Source organism: Ceratotherium simum, chromosome 8 (assembly GCF_057802395.1).
Source record: "Ceratotherium simum simum isolate JZ-2026a chromosome 8, ASM5780239v1, whole genome shotgun sequence".
Taxonomy (NCBI): Eukaryota; Metazoa; Chordata; class Mammalia; order Perissodactyla; family Rhinocerotidae; genus Ceratotherium; species Ceratotherium simum.
Window position 1 is genome coordinate 41,820,398 of NC_141907.1, and position 23,661 is coordinate 41,844,058.

Consider the following 23,661-nt stretch of genomic DNA (forward strand, 5'->3'; position numbering starts at 1 on the left):
CCAACTATTATTAGTTCTCAGTCACATCAGTTACCTTTTGTGTTACTTGCTTCAATTTATTTTATACAGTGTTCTGGTTTTGTTATTCTGCAATTTTGAATTGCTGTAAGAGAGTATATTTCATAATATCCAAATGCAGGAAGAGATTTTATGGGAGCATGTAGTTTAGCCCTAAGATAAAGATTCTTGAAATTTTCAGCTGAGATTAAATGTTACAAAGCCATCTTGGATCTTGACTATCTCTTCTCATCTTGGACATTTCCAAATATGATTATTTAGACTAAATGCAATCTCATAAAATGTTTGGTTAAGAAGTTAATGATAGCTGAGGAATATTGATCCTTTTAATATGTAGTATTTTTTGTTTTTTTCATATTTTAAAAGAGGTCAACTTTCATTCATTGAGTTTATGGTGTTCTACAGTATAGAGTGATATTAAGAGCTTGGACTCAGGAGCCACACTTCTGGGGTTCAAATTCTGGCTCTACTACTTACTAGCTGTGTGTCCTTGGGTAAATTCCCTAATCTTGTTACTTTTTCGTTTCCTTATCTGTAAAATGTAGTAATAATACTTTCCTCAGAGGGTAGTTATATATATTAAGTAGATTAATTTATATAAAGTATTTTAGAACAGTGGTACATACATAATAAATACTCTGTAGATGTTTGCTATTATCATAATTCAACAAGTTATTTTAGCACAGTGGTACATACATAATAAATACTCTGTAGATGTTTGCTATTATCATAATCCAACTAGTTAAACTATTTAAAGATAAATAATTTTTCTGTACTTTGCCTGCCCCTCCTCCTCCCCCTTTTCTGGTTTTTGAACTTGGACCAGATTATGTAGGTCATTTTGCCATTATTAGGGCTTTGGCTTTTCCCATAAGTGAAATAAATGGGAAGTCACTGTCAGATTTTGAGGAGAGGAATGAAATTATCTGCTTTAGATTTTTCAAGTCTCAACCGTTTCATTAAGAGGGATCCCATACAGAGGGATTAAGGGCAGAAATTGGGAGGCCAGTTAGGAAGTTGTAACATTTATCTAGGCAAGAGATAATGGTAACTTGGACCGAGGTGGTAGTGGTGCAGATGTGAGAAGGAGTCAGATACTGGATACGTTTCAAAAGATGTTTTACATCTTTTAGATCTGAAATGGAAAAGACTACAAGGGGAGTGATCTTTGAAGGGAGAAGACTAAGAGTTTAGGATATGATAAAATTGAGATGCCTATTAGACATACAAGCGGAAAAGTTGCATAGGAAGTGGATATATGGATCTGGGTAAAGGGGAAAGGTGTGGGCTGGAGATATGAATTTGGGAGTGATCTGTGTTTAAGTAGTGTTTAAGTGAAGCTGTGAAACTGAACTAGACTGTAAGAGATAAGTCTTTTTTTTTTTTTTTAAGATTTTATTTATTTATTTTTTACCCCCAAAGCCCCAGTAGATAGTTGCATGTCATAGTTGCACATCCTTCTAGTTGCTGTATGTGGGACGCGGCCTCAGCATGGCCGGAGAAGCGGTGCGCGCCTGGGATCCGAACCCGGGCTGCCAGCAGCGGAGCGCGCGCACTTAACCGCTAAGCCACAGGGCCGGCCCTAAGAGATAAGTATTGGTGGAGAAGTGGTAAGAGGACAGAGCCTTGGGGCACTCCCTTACAGGTCAGAAAAATTAAGATGAACCAGTAAGAGACCAGTAGAGAAGAATGATTAGTGAAGGAGGAAGAAAACCAAGTGTATGTCTTGGAAAGGATGTATTTCAAAGGAGGAGGAATGATTAGCTATCAAATAATACTGATTCATTGGCCCGGAAGAAGAGGAATGACTTGGATTTTAAAATGCAAAGGTTGTTGGTGATCCTGACCAGGATCATTTTCAGTGGTATAAGGTGAAGATTACGAAAAGACTTTTTGGAATGGATTCAAGAGAGAATGGGGGGAGGAAATAAGAATGAGAAAATATGGACAATTTTTTGAAGGATTTTTTTTCTTTTTTCTTTCGGGAGGGCAGAGAAACGGGACAGTATCTGGAGGAAAATGTGGGGTCAGGAGAAGGTTTTTTTCAGAATGAAAGAAATTACAGCATGTTTGTATACTTACCAGAATGAGTTACTGGATGGGAAAACTGATGATGCAAAAAATAAGAAGGGACAGTTATTTAGAGCAATATCCTTAAGGTCACAGGGAATGGGATGTAATATGCAAGTGGAGGGGTTAACCTTAAGAAAAAACATAGACAATTCACTCAGTAGTAGTAGGAGGGGAGGAAGGATACAGTGAGGGTAGGTGGGTAGATAATAGTGGTGGGAACAACTGGAAATTCTCTTCTGACTGCTTCAATTTTTCTCAGCAGCATAGGATGCAGAGTTATCTGGTGAAAGTAAGGAGAGTGGCAGGAGGTGTTAAATGTTTGAGAAGAGAGGAAAAGATCTGAAAGAGTCATTTAGAAGTGTGTGAATAAACTAGGGGAAAGGAGTAGGATTGCTAGGCAGTATCTGGAGGGAAATGTGGAGTCGAGGGATTTTTTTTCAAGATGGGAGAAATTACAGCATTTTTATATGCTGATGGGAATGAGTTAATAGAAAAATTGATGACACAGGGAGAGAGATTGTACATTTCCAACTTTTCTTGAGGTTAACGGCCAAGGGCTTAAAATGAGACAAGTCAGCTTGGTTGGATGTGTTTCTCTTGCCCTTGTTCATGTGTTCATGAAGAGTAGCTAGAGTTGAATTTAACAGAGGTTGAGGTTATACCAGGCACATATGACAAAGGGATAGAGGGGCAAAGAAGGTGAGAGTGTACTCGAGGGAGTGATTATAATGATGGACCATGGATCTGAGGAGAGATGGGAGGATAGCAATGGGTAAGGGACAGTAAAAAAGAGACAAACAAATGATAGAGAAATTAGCAGATCCATCACTACTACTAAAAAAAAAAATGGATAATTACCATCACAACTTGTAGAAGCATACCCAGCATGTCAGTACTATCACTTTTGGATATAAAGAACTAGACCCATTGCTCATTAAGAAAGTTTGTTTTCTCGATTCTTCACTTGATGAAAAAGATACTTTTTGATCATTGTGAAGTATTTCCCTAAATAAATATTTGTGTTTTTCCTGTTATTCTTTATATTTATGGAGATTAGAGACATCTTTGAAAGTAAATTTTATTGACTTTAGAGAAAAGATAGTAATGTCATTTAAGACATAATAGAGACTGCACAGCAAATATTTAGCAGTAATGAGCTGTACTACTGACCTAACCACTGTATTTCCATTGTTTAAAATCTTAGGTTGCCTTATTAGGGTATAAATGGCTGTTGGTATGTTTGCAGAGAACTTTTTTTTTTATGATTTTTTTGTACTTTATGAGTAGAAATGCTGGGTTTCTAACTTTCTGTACTGCCCAGCAAATTGACATACTTAAGTAAAATGCTAGTATTTAATATATCAGAATGTTTTGCTTTATCTTCAAAAATTTTCATATTATGTTATGAACCTACAGCTTGAGAAATTTTCACAAACTGAACACATCCATGTAACTAGTACATAGGTCAATAAATAGAACATTACTGTTAACTCCCAGAAGTCCCTGTTGTGTCCCTTTCATTTGTTGTTTTCATTTTTTAGTGTTTTATTTTGACAAAAATTCAGACTTATCAAGAGTTGCAAGAAAAGTATAAAGAACGTCTATATACTGTTCACCCAGATTCACTCACCAGTTATTAACATTTTGCCGTATTTGCTTTATAATTTCTTGAAAATATTTCTTTTTCTGAACCATTTGAATGTTAATTGTAGACATCATGCCCCTTTACCCCCAAATACTTCAGCATGTATTTCCTAAGAACAAGGACCTCTGTCACATAATCATAGGAGAAATTCAAAGTTAGAAAATCTAATGATGAATCAGTACTTGAATGTACAAGCCATAAATTTTGCCAGTTATGTCAATAATATGTTTTTGGCAGTTCTTTTCTTTCCTCCTTGATTTAAGATTCAGTCCAGATCATTTATTACAATTAACTCTTTTATCTCTTTATTCTTTAATTGGGGACAGCTTCTCAGACATTCTTTGTGTTGGTTGACATTGAATTTTGAAGAGTACAATCCAGTTGTTTTGTGAATCATCCCTCAATCTAAGTTTTCCTGATGTTTCCTTGTTACTAGATTCAGGTTTTGCTTTTTGGGCAGGAATACTATGTAAGTGATGTTGTGTCTTTCTCCTTTCAGCAGCCTGGAGTCATTTGTCCCGTTATTAGTGATAACTTGAATCACTTAGTTGTGGGGTGTCCTTTGTGTTTCTGCACTGCAAAGTTACTGTTTTTCTCCTCTGCATGTAATAAGTAATCTGTGAGGACACTGAAAATATCTTATTTCTCTTTGAACTTTCCAAGGATTTTAGTATCAATTGATGATTTTTGCTTTAAATAATTATTACTATAATGGCTGCAAAATAGTGATTGTCTGACTCTGTTATTCCTCTTACATTATTAGTTGGCATTCTACTTTAATAATGAGCTTTCCCGCCTCCCCCACTTATTTATTTATTATCAGCTAGACTCATTAAATTTTATGTGTGAGAGAGTGTCTGCGCGTGTGGCTTATAAATATGGCTTATTTGTATAGATGATATATAAACTACATATATATGATTTATATATACTGTAATTCATATTGATGCTCAAATTGTTGCAGATTTGGTCCATGAGAGCCTCTTCAAACTGGCTTCTGTGGTTTTTTGACATGTCCTCATCATTTTTTTTGAGGATTTCTTTACTATCTGGCATTACCAGATGTTCCAGACTTATCTTGTACTTTGCCTGCCCTTCCCTAGAAGCAGCCATTTCTTGAAGGCACCTTGATGCCTTTGGGTAGGAAATGGTAATTAGAAACCAAGATCTTGGCACTAGTTATGCTCATTGCTATTTCTGGGCCTTTTCAGCACCCAGAGCTAGGAAAAGACAAGCAATTTCATTATGAAATAGCCATATGTATATTCCTTTTATAAAATTTTAATCGTGCAATCATCATGTTTCTTTTACTTTCAGTTTGACACTCCCTGGTTCTCTTTCCCTTTCCCTCTTCCATATTGCCTCTGCCTTTTTCCCCACTGTGAGAATCAGTTCCGAGTAACTCCAGTATACTCATTTCCTTAATCCTAAAATACACACGAAATAGATTAGAACTTCTGCACCTATCGTTACAAAAAATAAACCTATTAAGTATAATGAGTTCAAGGTTTCTTTGCAATTCTTTTTTTTAGACTGAGGATTTATAGTTAAAATATTGTGTTCAAAAGTTTCCTTCAGAGTGATTATATTAATCATGTAAATTATAATTTGATTCGTTGTTTCTGTTTGTATTTAATAATAGCATTTCTTTTTCTCCATGCTTATTGACTTAATTATTCTTTGCATGTATAAAACATTTAACTTAGTTCTAAAGGAAGGGCTATTCAAAAGTATGCTCAGATTTGTCACTCCTCTGTTTTCTTTCACTCTTGTCAATAACCAATTTGATTTCATCTAGTTTCTGGTTTATTCTTCTTATGATTCTTTTTACATAAATAAGCAGATACATAAACGTATATTTTTCCTGTTGCTTTGAAAGAGTATCTTATTAGTCCTTTAAAGGATTGGCAAGAATGTAAATAGCTGACCTTTTTATGGAGTATGTCACCAGGGATAAAATTAACTTTTTTTAGAATTTTACCTTGAAAGAGTTAAATTATTTTGAAGTGGAATTTTTATGATATATATATAAATATAATGAAATATATATTTAGTGTAGGTTTTTATGAAACATCAGAGTGTTACTGTTAACTAGTTGCACTAACAATACTTATACCTATTATTGAAGAATATAGGGAAGGAAATACCAAAATTTCTAAGGTTTGATGAAACTGTAGAAATTAATTTTATTAATTTGTAAATGCACAGAAATTCATTTTTGATAATATAACCTAAAGTAAGCCCTTGGTTCTTTTCTCATTTTGCATTTTGACATCATACTGTCTATATTGAAAAATATTTCTAAATATATTCTAGATTTAATAAAATGTTGATAATACATCTATATTTAAATACCAGGAGCAGTCCTAGTACCACAGCAAGTATTTTCTGTGACTTGAACAGAATGATACTGTAGGAACATGCTAAAGGACTTTAGAAAAAGCATGTCAAGGAAAAAAATCAAAACAGAACAAGGGGGGTCAGAGACAACAATATCTAAGAAAAAACATAGAAAATTTATCTCACCAGAAACAGCACATCTTCTCAGTCTCAGACAAGTACTGCCTCCAGAAAAGCCAGTTCAAGCGTTGGGAAGTGGCAGGATCGATATGGGAGGGCCGAATCACCTGATCTAAGGTAAGGCTATTTTTAACCATTGGATACCCCCTGATGGTTAGATCATCAGTGTTGTTTTGTCTTACTAGTAAGATGATAAATTTTAATTAGACTGTACCATATTTTTACCCCCTAAATTACGCTTTTTCAGTATGGAATTGAGGGTTTTTTAAATTTACCTTATGAATCAGGCCTTAGCAGTTCATGTCTTGCCTCTCTCTGGCCTTTTATAACACACACACAAGTTGCATGGAACCATGCTAATGATTGCTCAGTAAATGTTTTTTCTCCCCCTTGCTGCACGTTTAATTTTTCTCTCTCATATCACACATTATTCAAAAGTCCCTGGGTGCTTTTCACTATTTGTTGAATAAAATTTAGCCTTGGAGCTAGTATTTAGGACCTATAAAATTGGACTCCACTGAATTTTTCCAATCTTTATATCCCAACTACAGTGCATAAACCTGCCGTTCCCCCAAGTGGGTCTGTCAGCTGTCCTAGGGGATACTGTTTCACTTATTGTTGCTGTGCTTTGACTCATGATCTACCCTCCATAGAATTTTGGTTTGTGTTCTAAATCTTACATTTACAAAGCATACAGCCTTGGACGGGTATTGTAAACTCTCTGAGCTTATAAAATGGGAATAATAATTTCTACCCTAAGGGATGTATTGAGAAGCAAATGTGTTAGAGTATGGAAGTACATTGCCAACAGTAATCAATCTGAACAATTAATTATACTTTGCTTGACTTAGAAGTATAGACTAAAATATTTTCCTAATTTACCGTTTGAAGTTTTAAACAATGATGGTGTATGGGGGGGGAGGCGTGTATTTTGTTTTTTTGTTGTTGTTGTTAGAGAATTTTAAGCTTTTTGCTTGGGCAGCTAGATGCTATGTTAATGTACTTTTAATTATTTCCATTTACAAACTTCTAGATATGTAAATTATGATGAGATATCTGATAATAACACCTAAAAGAGAAGCAAAGGGAGGAAACACTATCAAAATTTTATTTTCTTAGGTTTCCTTTTCTTTGGGGTCTTCATTATATATTCCCAAGTAGTAAAAATTTTCTAGTCAACTTACTTTGATAGGATTTCTTGTTCGGAGAGAATAGGAATAAGCTTAGTCATTCTCAAAAGTGGGTGTTCATCTCAAAGTCAAAAATATTTTGACTTTTTAAAGAAGATTCAAACTGTGAGTATAGTCATTGATGCAGATAGAAATGTATTATCTATTCTTAGAAGAGTGTCAGTTGCACGTGTTGCTTTTATAGAATGAAAATTTGCATATCTTACTATTATTTTAAAAGTACTCATTGACATTTTTCATGTGTATTATATGATATTGATTGATCTTAGTTTTTAAAACTAAAATTCTCATTGAAGAACCAATAGAAATGTCAAAAGAGTTATTTTAAATAAAAGTTAGATCTGACACATGTGGAGTCTATGAATCTTTGTACATTTAGTATTTCGGTGGAAATATTAATTTCGGTGGAAAGAGCTAATTATATAATTTCTATATAATAATTAACTTGGTTATTATAGCACTTAGTGCATAGAGAAACACTTGGATTTATATTTAACCTGGCCAGCAATGTGGACAGCCTATTTACTGATCCCAAAAGAGCCAGACAAGAAGAGCTCTCATTTTCATCATGCTGCTGTGGATAATGAATCAGTAGCCATTTTTTTATATAAAGAATACCTACTTTCTTAAACTTACAGCAGTGTCTTGGTGTAAGTACTGGATTTAGATATTAGGTTTGGTTTTGTGCCTGTGTGACTACAGGATAGTTCCCTAAAATCTCTAGGTCTCTCTTTCGACATTCGTAAGACGATGGGGCTGGACTGTGTTATCTGGAATGTCTTTTTAATCCTGAAACACTTTATTTTTCTGACTAGTCCCTGGTTTGCATGGAAAAGGAGATCTAAGAAATTCAGGAATTTGCCCAAATTTATGGCTAATCAAGAGGCAAAGCCATGACCAGAATTCTTGGTTTTCTGCCTTTTAATATCTGCAATTAAGGCAGATTGACTTACATGAGCAAAGGCATAGAAATACTTAAAATCACTTATTTTTCATGTAATTTTAAACTTTGTATTTGTTTCTTTTGCTACTATTATTTTAACATCTGAAATTCCTTTTATATCAATCATTTGATTTAGCACTTTTTACTTAAAATAGTTGTGCTTTTGATAAAATAGTTTATTTCTTGAAATAAGATGGCTAGTTTATATAAGGGAAAATATTAGTTCTCATATCTGAAAGTGATACATCTCGGTGCTTACACTATATAACCCCCCCCCCCCAAAAAAAAAGATGCCTTGGAAACACAGAAAACTCTCCATTCTGACTTTGTGATTAGTCTCAGGGAATATAGGTAGTAGAAAATTTCACACTGTATTTTCAGTATTGTGTGCTTTTGAAAATTCAAAAAAAAAACACCTCTAGATAAAAGCTACTTTTATCTTTTTAAATGGTATATGTCTGTATGTATGTATGTACACATACGTACATACACACACATGCTTTCTCATAGCATAAGATAAAAAATGAGATTCTAGCTCTTGCAATTAATGTAACTTGAGAAATGTGGAGTTATTTTGAAACATTGCTTAAGTCTCTTTGTAAACAGCAATTAAACAGTGGTGAGATCCTTTTCATAAGTTACTATTTGGAGACTTTTTATCTCACACTTGTTCCTCTTAATTTATATAATATAATGTTTTTCAAATTTTCTTTAATATTACTCTTTAAGCAACTATACGTATATAACAATGGCATTTTATTGGTGCAAGTTTGTTTTATAAGTTCAGATTTGTAACTTGTGAAACCAATTAGTAAGAAGAATGAAGTAGTTTTAATGAACATAGAAAAGTGAAATTGGCAACATGGATGATTGCTATAATCTTATCCTAGTGTCCAGTTTATTTCTGTGTTTTGCTTCCATTTTATGTTATCGAATTCTGCTTCTCTTAGGTAATTAGTTGCAAATTCTAGATTGTTTTATTGAGCTTGGTTTCCAATATCAGAATGCTTTGTAACTGATTCAGACTCTTGAAAGAGGAGTAGTAAAATTGCTTTTCAATATAGAATCACTAAAATATTTAAATCTGCTTGCATTTGTTATAATAGACAAAACTTACAGTAAAACTGGATGTTAAATGAACATTAAATCTAAGATTGACCTTTTCATTTGTTCTTGCACTATACTTAGTATTATGTCTTGATGAAATAATGTACTGAAAAGATGCACTGGGGGCCGGCCCCGTGGCTTAGTGGTTGGGTGCACGCGCTCCGCTGCTGGCGGCCCGGGTTTGGATCCCGGGCGCGCACCTACGCGCCGCTTCTCCGGCCATCCTGAGGCCGCGTCCCACATACAGCCTCTAGAAGGATGTGCAGCTATGACATACAACTTATCTACTGGGGCTTTGGGGGAAAAAATAAATAAAATTAAAAAAAAAAAAAAAAGAAAAGATACACCAGTACCTTCATGGCATTTGATTGAGTACTCTGGGTGCATGTTGCTGTATTGCGTAGCATGTAAGATTTTATGTGATCGAACATATTGAAGGCCTTTATTTTAAAAAAATTACTTGTAGAATGATATCTTTTCCTATCTGATACATTTCAAAAATGAAATTAAGCGTAAATATGGCAGGTAAAGCTTTATTCCAAGTTCTGCACAAAAGTATGTAAACTTGGCTGCCCTAATGAACACATTATGTACTCCAGTGAGTCAAATTTTAGCATATTTCATCTTGAAGCATTCAAGCTTTTTTGTTTTTAATATAGCTTAAAAAGTAACAACATTTAAAAAATTCAGGCCCCCCAAAATTAACATGAGAAACACTGTTGTAGATGAAGGGGATGGTTTTGGAGTTGGTCTGAATCCTGGTGCTGGCACTTGTCTTCACAAAAGAGCCTCGTTCTGCATCTGTGAAAATGAAGCTAATTGGACTTATACCTTACTTGCAACGTACTTGTGGATTAGATAATTTCTAAGCTTATGAAAGCACCTATTGCAGGGCATCCAGTGAGTGTTAGTTCCGTTTAGATCTTTGCTCCCATCATAGGCTTTATCAGTCTTTTTAAATGTATTGAAAGAAAATAAGTTACCTGTCCTGAAGACAGTTTTAAATTCTTTGATTTTTATTTTGGACATATTACTTTTGTTTCGTTTTGTTTTGTTTTTTTGGTGAGGAAGATTAGCCCTGAGCTAACATCTGTTGCCAATCCTCCTCTTTTTGCTAAGAAAGATTGGCCCTGGGCTAACATCCATGCCCATCTTCCTCTACTTTATATGTGGGATGCTGCCGCAGCATGGCTTGATAAGTGGTGTGTAGGTCCACGCCCGGGATCCGAACCTGCAAAGCCCCAGCCACCAAAGCTGAGCGCGGGAACTTAACTACTATGCCACCAGGCCGGCCCCCGTATATTACTTTTTCGGACAGGATTTTTGATTAATCTTTACTTAAAAATAAGATATATTTTCTTCATAGACTATGTATACACTACAGAGAAGAATAAGTGCTTGTGAAACTAACAGAAGTCAGGTATAGAAGCAGTACTGTGTCAGTCCGCAAAACTCAAAAGATCAATGTAAAAATATGTATGTCATGGGGACCGGCCTGGTGGCGCAAGTGGTTAAGTGCGCGCGCTCCGCTGCGGTGGCCCAGGGTTCGCCAGTTTGGATCCCTGGCGCGCACCGATGCACTGCTTGGCAAGCCATGCTGTGTCAGTGTCCCATATAAAGTGGAGGAAGATAGGCACGGATATTAGCCCAGGGCCAGTCTTCCTTGGCAAAAAAACCAGGAGGATTGGCAGATGCTAGCACAGGGCTGATCTCCTCACAAAATAAAATAAAATATTTGTCATGAATGACATCCTTACCTTAATTATCAGACCTTGATAGGTATTATTGAGTACTAAGGAGTTAAATATTACTTTTTTTTCTTTCTTTCTTGTTTTTTTTTGTGAGGCAGATCAGCCCTGAGCTAACATCCATGCCAATCCTCCTCTTTTTGCTGAGAAAGACTGGCTCTGAGCTAACATTTATTGCTACTCCTCCTCCTTTTTTTCCCCCAAAGCCCCAGTAGATTGTTGTATGTCATAGTTGCACACCCTTCTAGTTGCTGTATGTGGGATACTGCCTCAGCATGGCTGGAGAAGCGGTGCGTTGGTGCGTACCCGGGATCCGAACCCGGGCCGCCAGTAGCAGAGCGTGCGCACTTAACCACTAAGGCATGGGGCTGGCCCTAAATGTTAATTTTTATCAGCTACTTTAAATTCTTTCTAGAAGAGAACAAAATCTAAGTCTTTTCCTAGGGCCTGCTGTTAGTTGTAGTCATCAACTTTGGCTGTGTATTGGAATTACCTGCGGAAATTCAGAAAGTTATTGATGCTTAGGCCCAGGAGACTCTGATTTAAATAGTCTGCTGTGCACTCTAGGCATTGGGATACTTAAATGGGGAGCCCAGAGGATTCTGATGTGCAGGCAAAGTTAAGAACCACTGATTTAGAGACTGGATTCTGGCCTGGCATGGTGTAAAGATTGTAATCAAGTGTTAACTGCGCACCTTGGAATTTGAAGTAAAATGATAGATTTAGCTATAATGAGAACTGACATTTGCTTAGTATTTTCCAACCTCACGGAGTCCTTTCCTTCATGTGATTCTCATTTAATTTATATTCTCTGCCTCTTTGAAAGTCTTTTTGTTGGTAACCACTGTCAAAGGTGGATGGTGCTTTTTTCTGTTGCAGAGTAGTACATAGTATATTTACCAAATTGGAATCCTGCATGTAATATATTCCCCATGTCCTTTCTCTGCTCATGTTCTTCCCTCCATCTAAAATGTCCTCCCTTCCCATCCTGTATGGCTAAATCCATTCCATGTGTCTTTCAAGGCTCATCTCTTTCCTCAAGTGGCTTAGAAGATGTTACACCAATTTCCATGCAGAATTGTTCCAGCCATCTATTTAGATGTATAACCTGAGTTGGATAATCATACCAAGTGCTTCTATCTTTAACTTGGGAATATGAAATAGCCAGCCACATTCTAAGTATTTTCCCAGAGAATACACCCTTGAAGTATCTGCTGTCCAATTCTTATTAGAAGCTCTGTTGTGAGAAAACAGCATGTATAGCAAGGATATGTGATTCATTCATTCTTGTGGAATAGTGGTTCTGAACTTTCTTTGAAGCAGTAACCCCTTTGAAAATTTGCTGCACGCCGTGGCCTCTTGCGTGAAAAATACATGTATACACATGCATATATTTAGATTCAGGGACCTCCTGATCCCTCTGTATCCCATGTATGCTAGTTAAGAATGCTTGCTCAAAAGTAGTTGAATCCTTAAATCACGCTTGACCATTGGGAGGGCTGTATACTCAGACCACATTGTTTTGTTTCCCAGGATTAAATTAACTTTGCTGAATTGTGTGTTGTTTTTATGCTTCACTCCGTCTTGAGGAACATTTTGAGAAACAGCTCTGTGAAATTCGCTTTTGTTTTCATTGTGGTAATATTGGAAACTTTGTCCCTATTTCAGTGTTGGTCAAAGCATGAGATTGCAGTCCATTAGTGGGGTGTGAATTCAGTTTGCTGGTCTCAACCACCAGATATTTCTTGGTTTTGTATTGTTTATTTTTTTCCTGTGTCATGTTTAAATAGTAATAAAATCATATTTGATTTTAATGTTACTCTTTTTCCTTTATGGTAAGTGTAAGTAATATTGTTTCATGAAACTTGTTTTAGTTTTTTATATAATACGTGTGTACTGGATTGCTGTGCAAAATGTACAAGATGTATTTCTTAAAGAACTTTGTTTTGTGGTCAAAAAAGTTTAAAAACTACTGTACTCTGTCATACTTCCTCTGAAGGTGGATTCAAAGGAGAAATTTTTTTCTCTTTATTCTCATCTGTAAAATGGGGATAATAATAGTTGGTACCTCACAGGGTTATTGTGAGAGTAAATATATATAAAGTGCTTAGAACAGTGCTTTCCTAGCACATAGTATGTGCTCAATAAATGCTAGCTACCATTATTACCAGGAAAAGCAGTCTTCAGAGTTAATGCTTTATCTTTTGCACATTAAAGACTTTTGTTATTAGTAATGCCCTTTATTTTGGCTGTTAAAAAATAAGAAGCTCAAAGATAAATTTGTGGCTAAAGATTAATAACTAACCAGTAGTCTGTCTTCCCTTGTCTGATTTTGTCACTTTTAAAATTTCTGTTGTATCTGTAGGCAGCCCTCATACCCTTTCTGGGACATCAGAAGCATCAAAATATGACATTTTAATTTAAATTTAATTCTCATAATTTCAGAGATGTTTTCATATTTATCTGTGCTAGGAGGAAAGGTAGAGGCTCTTGTGAACATTCACTGGTGTATTAAAATGTAGATTAATGAAACTGTAGATGTACACTGTGGTTAGTTTCTGCCTCTTGCAACTTTTTACTGTATGATTGAGTCCAGTATAGAGAAGAGAATCTTGATAGCTGCATTAGCTGTCTGCCTTACTGAACAAATTTGTAAGCCCAGTTAAAATTGTGCTATGTGGAAATCCAAGTTATAGTAGATCCTCGTGGTGAAGCTCTCTACTAAATCTTTTTATGCATTGAAATAAAAAGTGGTACATCAAAAACTTTTGGAATAATACGATGCAATATTGTTTTCTGTAATGTTATCAGAATAATATTGGATTATTTAATTATTCATCTGTGTTAAATATTATATGCTTTTTGTTACTTTGGTACGTACTTACGTTTATGTCATAAAATATTTCTGAACAAAATGCTAAACTGCACATTTCTGATTAATTTAAGGCAAATCAATTTGGTAAAGATACCTGTGCAAGGAGGTGTTATTATTATGGAAATGTAAGGAATTGCAATTTTCTGGACTCCCTCTGGCATTATACATTAGTTAAGGCTAATTTTTCATTTGTTTTTAGAAGCATAGTATTTGCCATTTTGTATCTTTAGTGTTTAAATAATCCATTCAAAGCTGGAAAAAAGCAGACTTTGACCATATTTAAGATAAACTTTAAGAAGTGAGTACTCCCATGTGTCCCAGAATTTTTGATTGCAAAAGGTCTTAGAAATCCATGGTAAAAGGTTGTAGAAGTCTTTCTCCTTGGCACAAAAATTAGAGTGTTATATATCTAGATTTAATTTTTGCTACTTTTAACAATTTGGAGAATTTGTAATCCTCTAAATTGCAATCCAAATTGCAAATCCAAACAAATTTGTGAGAATTTGTTCTTTTTTTTTTTAAAGATTTTATTTATTCATTTTTCCCCCCAAAGCCCCAGTAGATAGCCGTATGTCATAGGTTCACATCCTTCTAGTTGCTGTACGTGGGACTCGGCCTCCCGTTGGACGGAGAAGTGGTGCCTTGGGGCATGCCCGGGATCCGAACCCGGGCCGCCAGCATCAGAGCGCGCTCACTTAACCGCTAAGCCACGGAGCCGGCCCGAGAATTTGTTCTTGATGGGAATAAATTTTAAAAGATGGAGAAGAGAGAATCCAATGATTGGGAATAGAAAAGAGTGGAAAAGGAAATAGTTGAGTAGAGATAAAGATTTTTACAATGAAGTCTAGGTAGTGATAAATAGGGAAATCCTGGCCTCAGAATATATACCTTTATCTGTTAGGATGTTGGAATCTGAGATGTGTCCATATATCAGAAGGCTGATGGCATGTGCTTTAATATGAAATTATAATGGGCATAGCTTTGTAATATTTTAAGTTTTAGGGAAAAAAATTAGAGCAATATTTGTTTTATGTCAGAGGTATTTGGATTTTTCTGATGTATGAATGCTAGGATATTTTCCCAGCTGAATTGAAGGGTACAAGTTAAGTAAAATCACTCTTGGTCTTTGAGATCATGAGGGAACCTAGGAAATCAGTGTCCCAGACATAAAATCAGAAATGCTTGAACTTTTTTTTTTTGTATTGCAATTATAGAGAACAGAAATCTTAAGTGGGCAACATGGTTAAGTGGGAATTGACTATGTAGTTGAAGACATTTCAAATGCCATTATATACTTTTTATAGGGCTGTCTTTGTTTTTGTGAGCATAAAATTATTTATGGGGCTTTTCAAGGTTCATTTGAGACAAACTTTCACCAATTTTTGATTTCCAGAAGTCTTAAATCTCTCAAAGGCCAGTTATCTTGCTGGTAGGCAGCGTGACTCAAGGGAGGAGGTATCTAGGCTTTGGAATCAGAAGGACTCAGATTTGAAAGTTAGTTTTGCCGTTTAATTATTACTGAGGTCCGTGACATCACTCTGGGCCCTAGCTTTATCATCTCTAACAAGTATACAGTAATTTTTTAAGTTAGGGATTATTGTGAGGTTTAGGTATAACATGTAGGCGTTCAAAAAATGGAAGCTGCTGTTATTAGTCATTTTAGGAACCTAACTGTGGTGACTGTGGAAGGATCTATGGTACTTAGATTGTTTTACTTCTATAAAGTTTTAAAGACAGAGTTGTTCAGAACTGAAATATAAATGAAGAGAAATTCATCTAATTTGCATCCATTTTTCATTGCCTGTTTCTACAAGTGACTTCTGTATCTTGTAAAGCATATAAACTTTTATAAAGTCCTTATTAACTACATTAAATGGCTTTTAACATTATTTTGATTTTTAAAATTTAACTTAGAAAAATATTCTACCATAAAATAATGCTGCAAATTTAATAAAAAATTCTATCTACTCATATACTTAAATTTTAATGGATTATAAATACAATTGGAGGTGGGGCAGGCATTTAAATATTTGAATTTTTCTATCTAAAGGCAAGTTATCAGAAATGGAAAACCGGTTCTCTTTCTATGCTTTCTTAATAGCTCAGAATACTAAGGAAAATATCTTGTGGGAATCAAAATGAGCCTTATTTCTTTTCAAGCTTTTTTGGGGAATTTTTTAAAGTTTTGTAGTAGAACTATGGTATGTGTTACAATTATAGTGGCCAAAATATTTTATTTCCATTTGTTTAACAGCATTTGCTACCTGATTCAATTCCACAAAGATAAATTCAGTTGGAGACTGTTAAAAAACAGTAAATTTAGAATAAAACCTATAAAAATACTTAAGATTTAACATTATGATCATCGTTGAGTGTGTTAGTTCCAGCTTATTAATAAAACTTAGTTTTTATGACAGTGCAAAGTAGCAAGATCTGAGTAACTCAGTGAAGTTTTTTTAATGTGTGATCTGATTTTATTTTAAAGTACATTGCAAAGGGTTTAAGATTTTATTTCTCACCTAATATTTTTATTATTTCTCAAGCATCTAATTAGTTGAAACTAAATTGATTCAATTTTTATGTTACAGGAGATTACCTGGGGCAATTGATGTTATTGGTCAGACTATAACTATCAGCCGAGTAGAAGGAAGGCGACGGGCAAATGAAAACAGCAACATACAGGTTTAGTATTTTAAAAATTATTAATTTTTTAACTAAAGGATTATATCCATGTTCTAACTTAATTTATTCGATATATATTCATAGTGCTATGCTATGTGTTAGGTGCTTTAGGTGCTACAAAGAGATTTAAAATGTGGAATTGATCACCCTTTTATTACAAAAGCTGTTCCATTTAGAATTTATAACCTTTGGATCTTTTTTAGTAAGATTTATTTTTGCTTGCTATCAACATAATATGTAGGTTCATTGGACAAAAAGAAAGAAAATATGGGAAAAGTTTAAAGAAGAAAATAAAACTACCGATAATTCTACTGTCTAAAGATAACCACTCTGAAAGTCCTGGTACATCTCTTCCTTGTGGCTAAGCAAGATTGGGATACTATTATGATTATATTTTTGTGTATCCTTTTTTTTTTTTAATTTAAAATTGTCATTTGCATTTTCCCATATTCTTAAAAAATATGGTTTAAAATCTCCTTATGATAGCTTCACTGTATGGATATACCATAATTTATTTATTGTGACATTTCTTGGGGAAGTATATTTCCTTTGTTTCAAGTGAAAGAATGAAAGGAGAGGAATTACTAATAGCTTAAATAATTCAAGGTAGAACTTTAGTGACTATGACTTTCAGCTAGCTTGACCACACTTTTTTTCATTATTTCTTTCTTTTTGCTGAATACTTTAAAAAATGTCCAGTGTTTTATTACCTTTAATAAATTAATCATGTAAAATGTTCTTTGTAGTGTCTTTAAAGGTAAATTGTTTCTAAAATGGAAAGTAGTCCTCTCTTTCTTGCCCTCCACCATTAAAATGCCATGATTTCTTAAATAATTCTGTTCCCTACTTTAAAAATAGCTTATCAACATAAGCCTTATAAAATGACTATACTTAAATGTAGGAAAAGTTAATGAAAGGAAGGATTATATGTTTAAATAATATGCTTTAGCCAGCATATTATTTGAGAAGTATAAATTAAATATACAACATTCTGTTCCCTGTTTCTGCTATGTTTTCCAAATGTGTTTGCATGTCAGAATCCCTCAGGGAGCTTGTCAAGAATCCAGATTTCTAGGTACCTCTCTCCTGTAGGTTTGGTACCTGTCCCTTACCTGTTCATACAAATCAGTATTTTGTAAGCACTTTTACTTTTTCAAGTATAAACTCTTATTCTTCCAGTTACAAGGCTCACATGGAAAAGTTATTTATATATCTAGCTGGCTGATACTTGCCCCCTGTTGATGCATGCCTTTCATTCTCTTACTTTGCAACCTCGTGATGACAGACCCTGGTACGATGACTGTCTGGTTCTGTTGCCATGTTAATTTCTTAATGCTAGTATCTATGACTAATGATTACATTGCCTTAATTTTAATACTTTAACTTTGGTTGGATAAAAAGATAATACTCATTACATTATATTTATAAAGTACATAATTGTCTGTTTAGAATGTTTTTATCACTTAATTATTTCTTATTAAGAATTTTTTTGTAATGATTCAGTTATTTTTTCTAGGCTTTGAATAAGAACATTTTAAAAAGTGGGTGTGTGAGTGTATACTCATATGTGTATATATACACACATAATACATAGAGAAAAATGATTCCCACCTTCCCAAAACATGTATATATGAATAAGACTTTTTACTTTGTTTCTTAGATTAAATGAAATTAATTTACTGAGTGTAATCTTAGATAAGAATACATTTATTCATCTTTTTAATTATCTATACTCTAATTTTAGGTCCTTTCTGAAAGATCTGCTACTGAAGTAGACAACAATTTTAGCAAACCACCTCCGTTTTTCCCTCCGGGAGCTCCTCCCACCCACCTTCCACCTCCTCCATTTCTTCCACCTCCTCCAACTGTCAGCACTGCTCCACCTCTAATTCCACCACCAGGTAAATAGTAAATAAGACATTTGATTTTGAAAGGAAAATAACCCATGAGTGTTTCTTTTATTTTGAATTTAACAATTAAAATATATATTTGAAAATAATATCTTCATTGATTGCATCGCATTAAAAGTAATAGATATGAAATTTATTATGTTAAGTTTTCAATAGATTTACACTGAAACAAATACGTGTCTTGCTATTTCAGCATAGCAAAGAGTCAGTATACTGAAATAGAGAAGAATGTATGGATACTAAAATTGTGATCCAAAAATATGATAGTGATTCCCAAACTAAAGTTGCTAATTGTGTATGTATAAATCCATACTGAATTGTAACCCATCTTGTTTTGAAAAAAATTTTAAAGATACTTTTAGAATTGGAGTAGGTCAAAAAAATTGTATCCTGTGAAGAAACTGAAATGAAAATCTCAGTCTGGTCGTCATCTTTCTTTGTATACTGGTTTCCTTTTAGGAGACTGCTTCTGGGTGCCAGGTACCTAGTATTTACTTCTTTTAAACAAGACAGAAAACTAATGTAAATTTTTATCATATTTTTATCCACTTTTGATCATTTATTAAAAACTAGATCAGTGGCAGTAGAAAAAAACTCACAAATAATCCACAAATTTTATACTTTCAACCTTTTGTCCAGTGGTCTTCATTATTTTATTCCCAGTGAGCTTTCAGTATTTATCCCCTTAATCTTGTTAGTTTCATTAAAAATTGGTTGAGATAATAATTACTTTCTTCCTAGGGAGAATGCCAGTAATAAATGGTAAAAATTAGCTGCTGGTCCTAATCAGAACTGTTACGTGCAACATGTGTTAAGATTTGCTTTCTATTAATAAAATCGATTTAAGCTAAAGAGCCATGTCCACTCACTCACTTTGCATTTGCAACACAGCTGTCTTTATTTTAAGGTGCCAGTGGTGATCAGAGTACAGAGGCAAATAAAGAGTCTGAATAGACCTTCCCTATAGTGTTCATCCTTGGGCTCTAAATGTCAGCTGTTGCATCAGCCCAACAACCACACCACCTTTGATTCACTTGCATTGCTACCTCTACTTTCAAAAAGGATAAGAAAATTATTATGAAAAATGATTATGGCTTTAAGGAATCTGTTGTCTCAAAAATAGAGGAATGAGAAGACTGGATAGATTAAAGGTGCATACTCCAGACAACATTATTTGTAAAGTTCAATGCATTTCTTGTTCCAACAATAACTTTCTTGTGCTGAAGCACAAACTGTTCAGAAGTTGTGATTGGACCCATGACATTCTTGGTTCTTTAATATGAGGAGAATTAACTAAATGAAAAGAGAAAGTAATAAGGACTTAGTGATTCATAAATGAATCCTTTGTCCTCTGAAAAAGATAAAAATGTAGAAATAGTTAATTTTGAACATATTCGATTTATTGAGACTAAAAGATGATCAGTGTATGTGATAATAGTCTTTATGCTAGATGCTTTGTAATCTTAAACTTTACTAGGTACTAAAGGTGATTTAAAAGAATTTTCATATTTACTGGTGAATATAGTATATCCCCAGATGGCTAACATTTTATATAGTTCCACACTATCTGTTAATTAAAGTAAGTGAGAGAGAGATGGTATGGGTTATTGATGAAAAAGTAAACACCTCCCTGAAGAATAAATTCAGAAGTTCCATAGGATATTGCTGATAGGCGATGTCATTATCTGGAAGTATGCTTTTTTTCCAAAATGATAAAATTACTCCATTTCTTTGCCATATAAGCTCTGTTTATAAGGATAACAGATCTTTTAATAATGTTTAGATTATCTATGGCGTTATACTGTAGAGTACCACTGATTATTTTTCTGTGGCTTAAGCTATTTAATGTTAGTTTTCAGCTACATGCTTTCTGTGTTTTAAATACCTACCCAGATTTCCTTTGATGCTTATTCTTAGATTATATTTCCATGCCATCCTGCCAGCATTTAATGAATACAAATTCTGATGAATTGTAATTCTGGTTTAAGCAGTAGCCAACTGTGGTATATTTGCTTGTTGAGGGTAGATATCAATTCATATTAAAACCAAATAATTGTAAGTTGAGACTATCTGAATTACTCATTTTTACTAGATTGTGAGTTGTTGGAGAGAGCCTGGGCTGTGTATTTCCATCTATGTTTCCCCACAATGCAAATCACAAATGTCTTGTGTATACTTGACATTCCCGAAATATGTTGACAACATATTTATGTATCCATAACACCAGATGGATTTTCAGATTGACAGTTGGTACAGTCACACGGGCACTTATCAATCAGAATGGGCACTGGCTTTAAACAGCAGTATGGCTGCATAGCTATATACCAGTTGAATGTGGGCCTTGATTAAAGCCACATTTTCAGTTACTGTTTACCACAGAACCATATGATTACAGTATGTTCTATAGAGAGTGCTATAATGTAGATCAGCTTAAGAATCAAAAGGAGGTAACAGAAGAAAGCTGTGCTTCAAGAGTCTTTTTGTAAGTATTGCCTTGAAAAGTACTCCATTTTTCTTAGAGAAGCAGTACTTAGAAAAGTACTCCATTTTTCTTACAGGACTTTTTTATCCCAGCGTAATCATTGTTATTCAGTCTCAGAAATGCCCTGGTTTGGAGGATAAAATTTATGATCAACTCTTGGAGGGTTGCAGACTTGGCTCCTTGCATAGATAGCTACTCTTTAGCAATGATGAGGTGATAGAGAATACTTTTGTTCAAGAGGTTTTTCACTGTGAAATAGTTAATAAGAGACGTGTATTGCCTCCTCTCCTCCTCACACACACATCTACCAACATACATGAAACCTTGTTAGTAAAAGAGAGGACAAAGTACTTCTGGCCACAGTAGATTTGTATGAAGAGTAGAGGAGGTTTTGTATTGGAGAGTACAACAAACACGTAAGGGACCTCTCATCCTATGTGACTTTAGGATTAGCTTTCTTAAATGGAAAAGCATTTAATGTGGTTCCTTGCCACCATGCTAACAGTAGCTTGAAAACAAACACTGGTTATTCAGGATCTTCCTTAATTTTCAGAAAATCTAATCTTTTAATTTCATTTTCTAGTGAACTAGAAAATAGCTTCTATTGTATTAAATTTTTTCAGAAATAGATTAGTGTGGTTTCCTGCTTTCATTGAGTAATAGTAGAAATAATAGCTAATAATAGCTAATATTTATTGAATGCTTACCATTGAAGGCACTATTCTGAGCACATTTCATGTGTTAACTCAATTTGATTCTTGACAATATCTGAAGTAGATATTATTCTAATTTTACAGATGAGTAACCTGGGGCTTAAGGAATTTAAGTAATAGCTAGAAAGTAGCAGAACCAGAATTCTAACCCAGGCAGTTTTGCTCGAAAGGCTATTTTATTAACTATGTTGAATCCATAAGTATTGGATTATGTGAATTTACCCCAATAATATGTCTTAAAGTTTTTTGGGTTTTTTTAAGTGTTTCCCTGATGTTCAAGTGCATGTGTATATATATGTGGGTAGGAAAGTTAGGGAGGTTGTCAAGAGCAGGAATCAGATTTTTTATTAAAAAAAAATCCAGTTAACTGAGGTTTTACTATTTGCCTGATTTACTAAATAATCCAGTTTTGGAATACTTGTATGTTGGAAGAAAAATTGTAGAATTGAAAGGATTGATGAGTAGAGTAGTTGATTTTGTGTGTTTTTTTTATTGTGGTAAAATATACATAACATAATATTTATCATTTTAACCATTTGTAAGTATGCAATTCAGTGGCATTAAATTCATTCACAGTGTTGTGTAACCATCACTACCATCTATACCTGAAACTTTTTCATCATCCGTAACAAAAACTGTATACTCATTAAACAATAACCCCTTCCCCCCTACTCCAGTCCCTGGTAGCCTCTATTCTTTCTTTCTCTATGAATTTGCCTATTCTAGTACCTCATATAAGTGGAATTATACAATATTTGTTCTTCTGTGTCTGGCTTATTTTATTTGTTTTTAAAATAAAAATTAATGATTATAAACAAACTATTTTTTAAACTATGTTCAAACTATATTACATTTTATGGTAGACTTTTAATTTAGGCTTTTAAATGTTAATTTATTTTAGTGTCATCATATTTTATCTTTATTTTTTATAATGGAGTTTATTGAAAGAGAGGAGGCAGGCTCAATTTAACTCATTTCTCGTTACATTAATCATTATTAAGGCTCATAGGTCCATGGTTCTGTAAGTCTTGGGAACAATTGAAATGTAGCTCAGGAGTAGAATTCTACTAAGTTGAAGAAGGCTCTTTTCTTTACTGAGGTGTAGAACCACAGACATGTCATCCCTGCTTTTAAAGTTGGATATAGGGTTTAGCTGTTTATCTAGATTTCAAAATGTGTAAGATTCTGCATTTTAGAAGGAAGTAGATTCCTTCCTAAAAGATTCTTGTCAAGTACATCAGTGTCTTAGTAGTCATCTAGTACTATGAATTGTATGAACTTAAAAATCTTGTTCATTCCTTGAATATTTTGATTTTCGGTGAACGGTGATACATGAGATTAGGGAGAAAAGCAGCTCACATCTGGAGTCTTTCTGCATTTCCTCTAAGACCTGCATTGTAGATTATTTTTCTGTTAGCAATCTGGTTCCAGCACAGTGGCTCTCAAACTTTTTGGTCGCAGACTCTTTTACACTCCTAAAAATTACTGGAGACCCCAAAGAGCTTTTATTTGTGTGTGATATCTATTTTTTGTATTAGAAATTAAAGTATCTATTTTTTATATTTAAAATATTTATTATTTTTAAAATACTCATGATAAACCCATTACATATTAACTTTAAGACAACATTTTTATGAAAAATAACTTTATTTTTCCAGAATAACGTTTAGTGCAAATAGTGGCCTTGTTTTACACTTTTGCAAATCTCTTTATTATGTGGCTTTATAGAAAAAAACTGGTTTCTTCTGTTTGTTT

The 23,661-nt window shown here is 34.0% G+C and overlaps 1 protein-coding gene across 33 annotated transcripts in view; it reads left to right on the forward strand.

The window, feature by feature from the left end:
* Positions 1–23,661, forward strand: part of FIP1L1 (factor interacting with PAPOLA and CPSF1) — a 71,029-nt gene that overhangs the window by 22,533 nt on the left and 24,835 nt on the right. For 17 of the 33 annotated variants that reach the window (XM_087434326.1, XM_087434331.1, XM_087434328.1 and 14 more), the window contains 3 exons: positions 6,266–6,373; positions 16,708–16,801; positions 18,546–18,702. In XM_087434326.1, coding sequence (XP_087290452.1) covers positions 6,266–6,373; positions 16,708–16,801; positions 18,546–18,702 — 359 coding nt within the window. The remainder of the gene's footprint in view (positions 1–6,265; positions 6,374–16,707; positions 16,802–18,545; positions 18,703–23,661) is intronic. The other 16 variants (XM_087434332.1, XM_014787318.2, XM_087434313.1 and 13 more) reach the window with 1 other exon arrangement.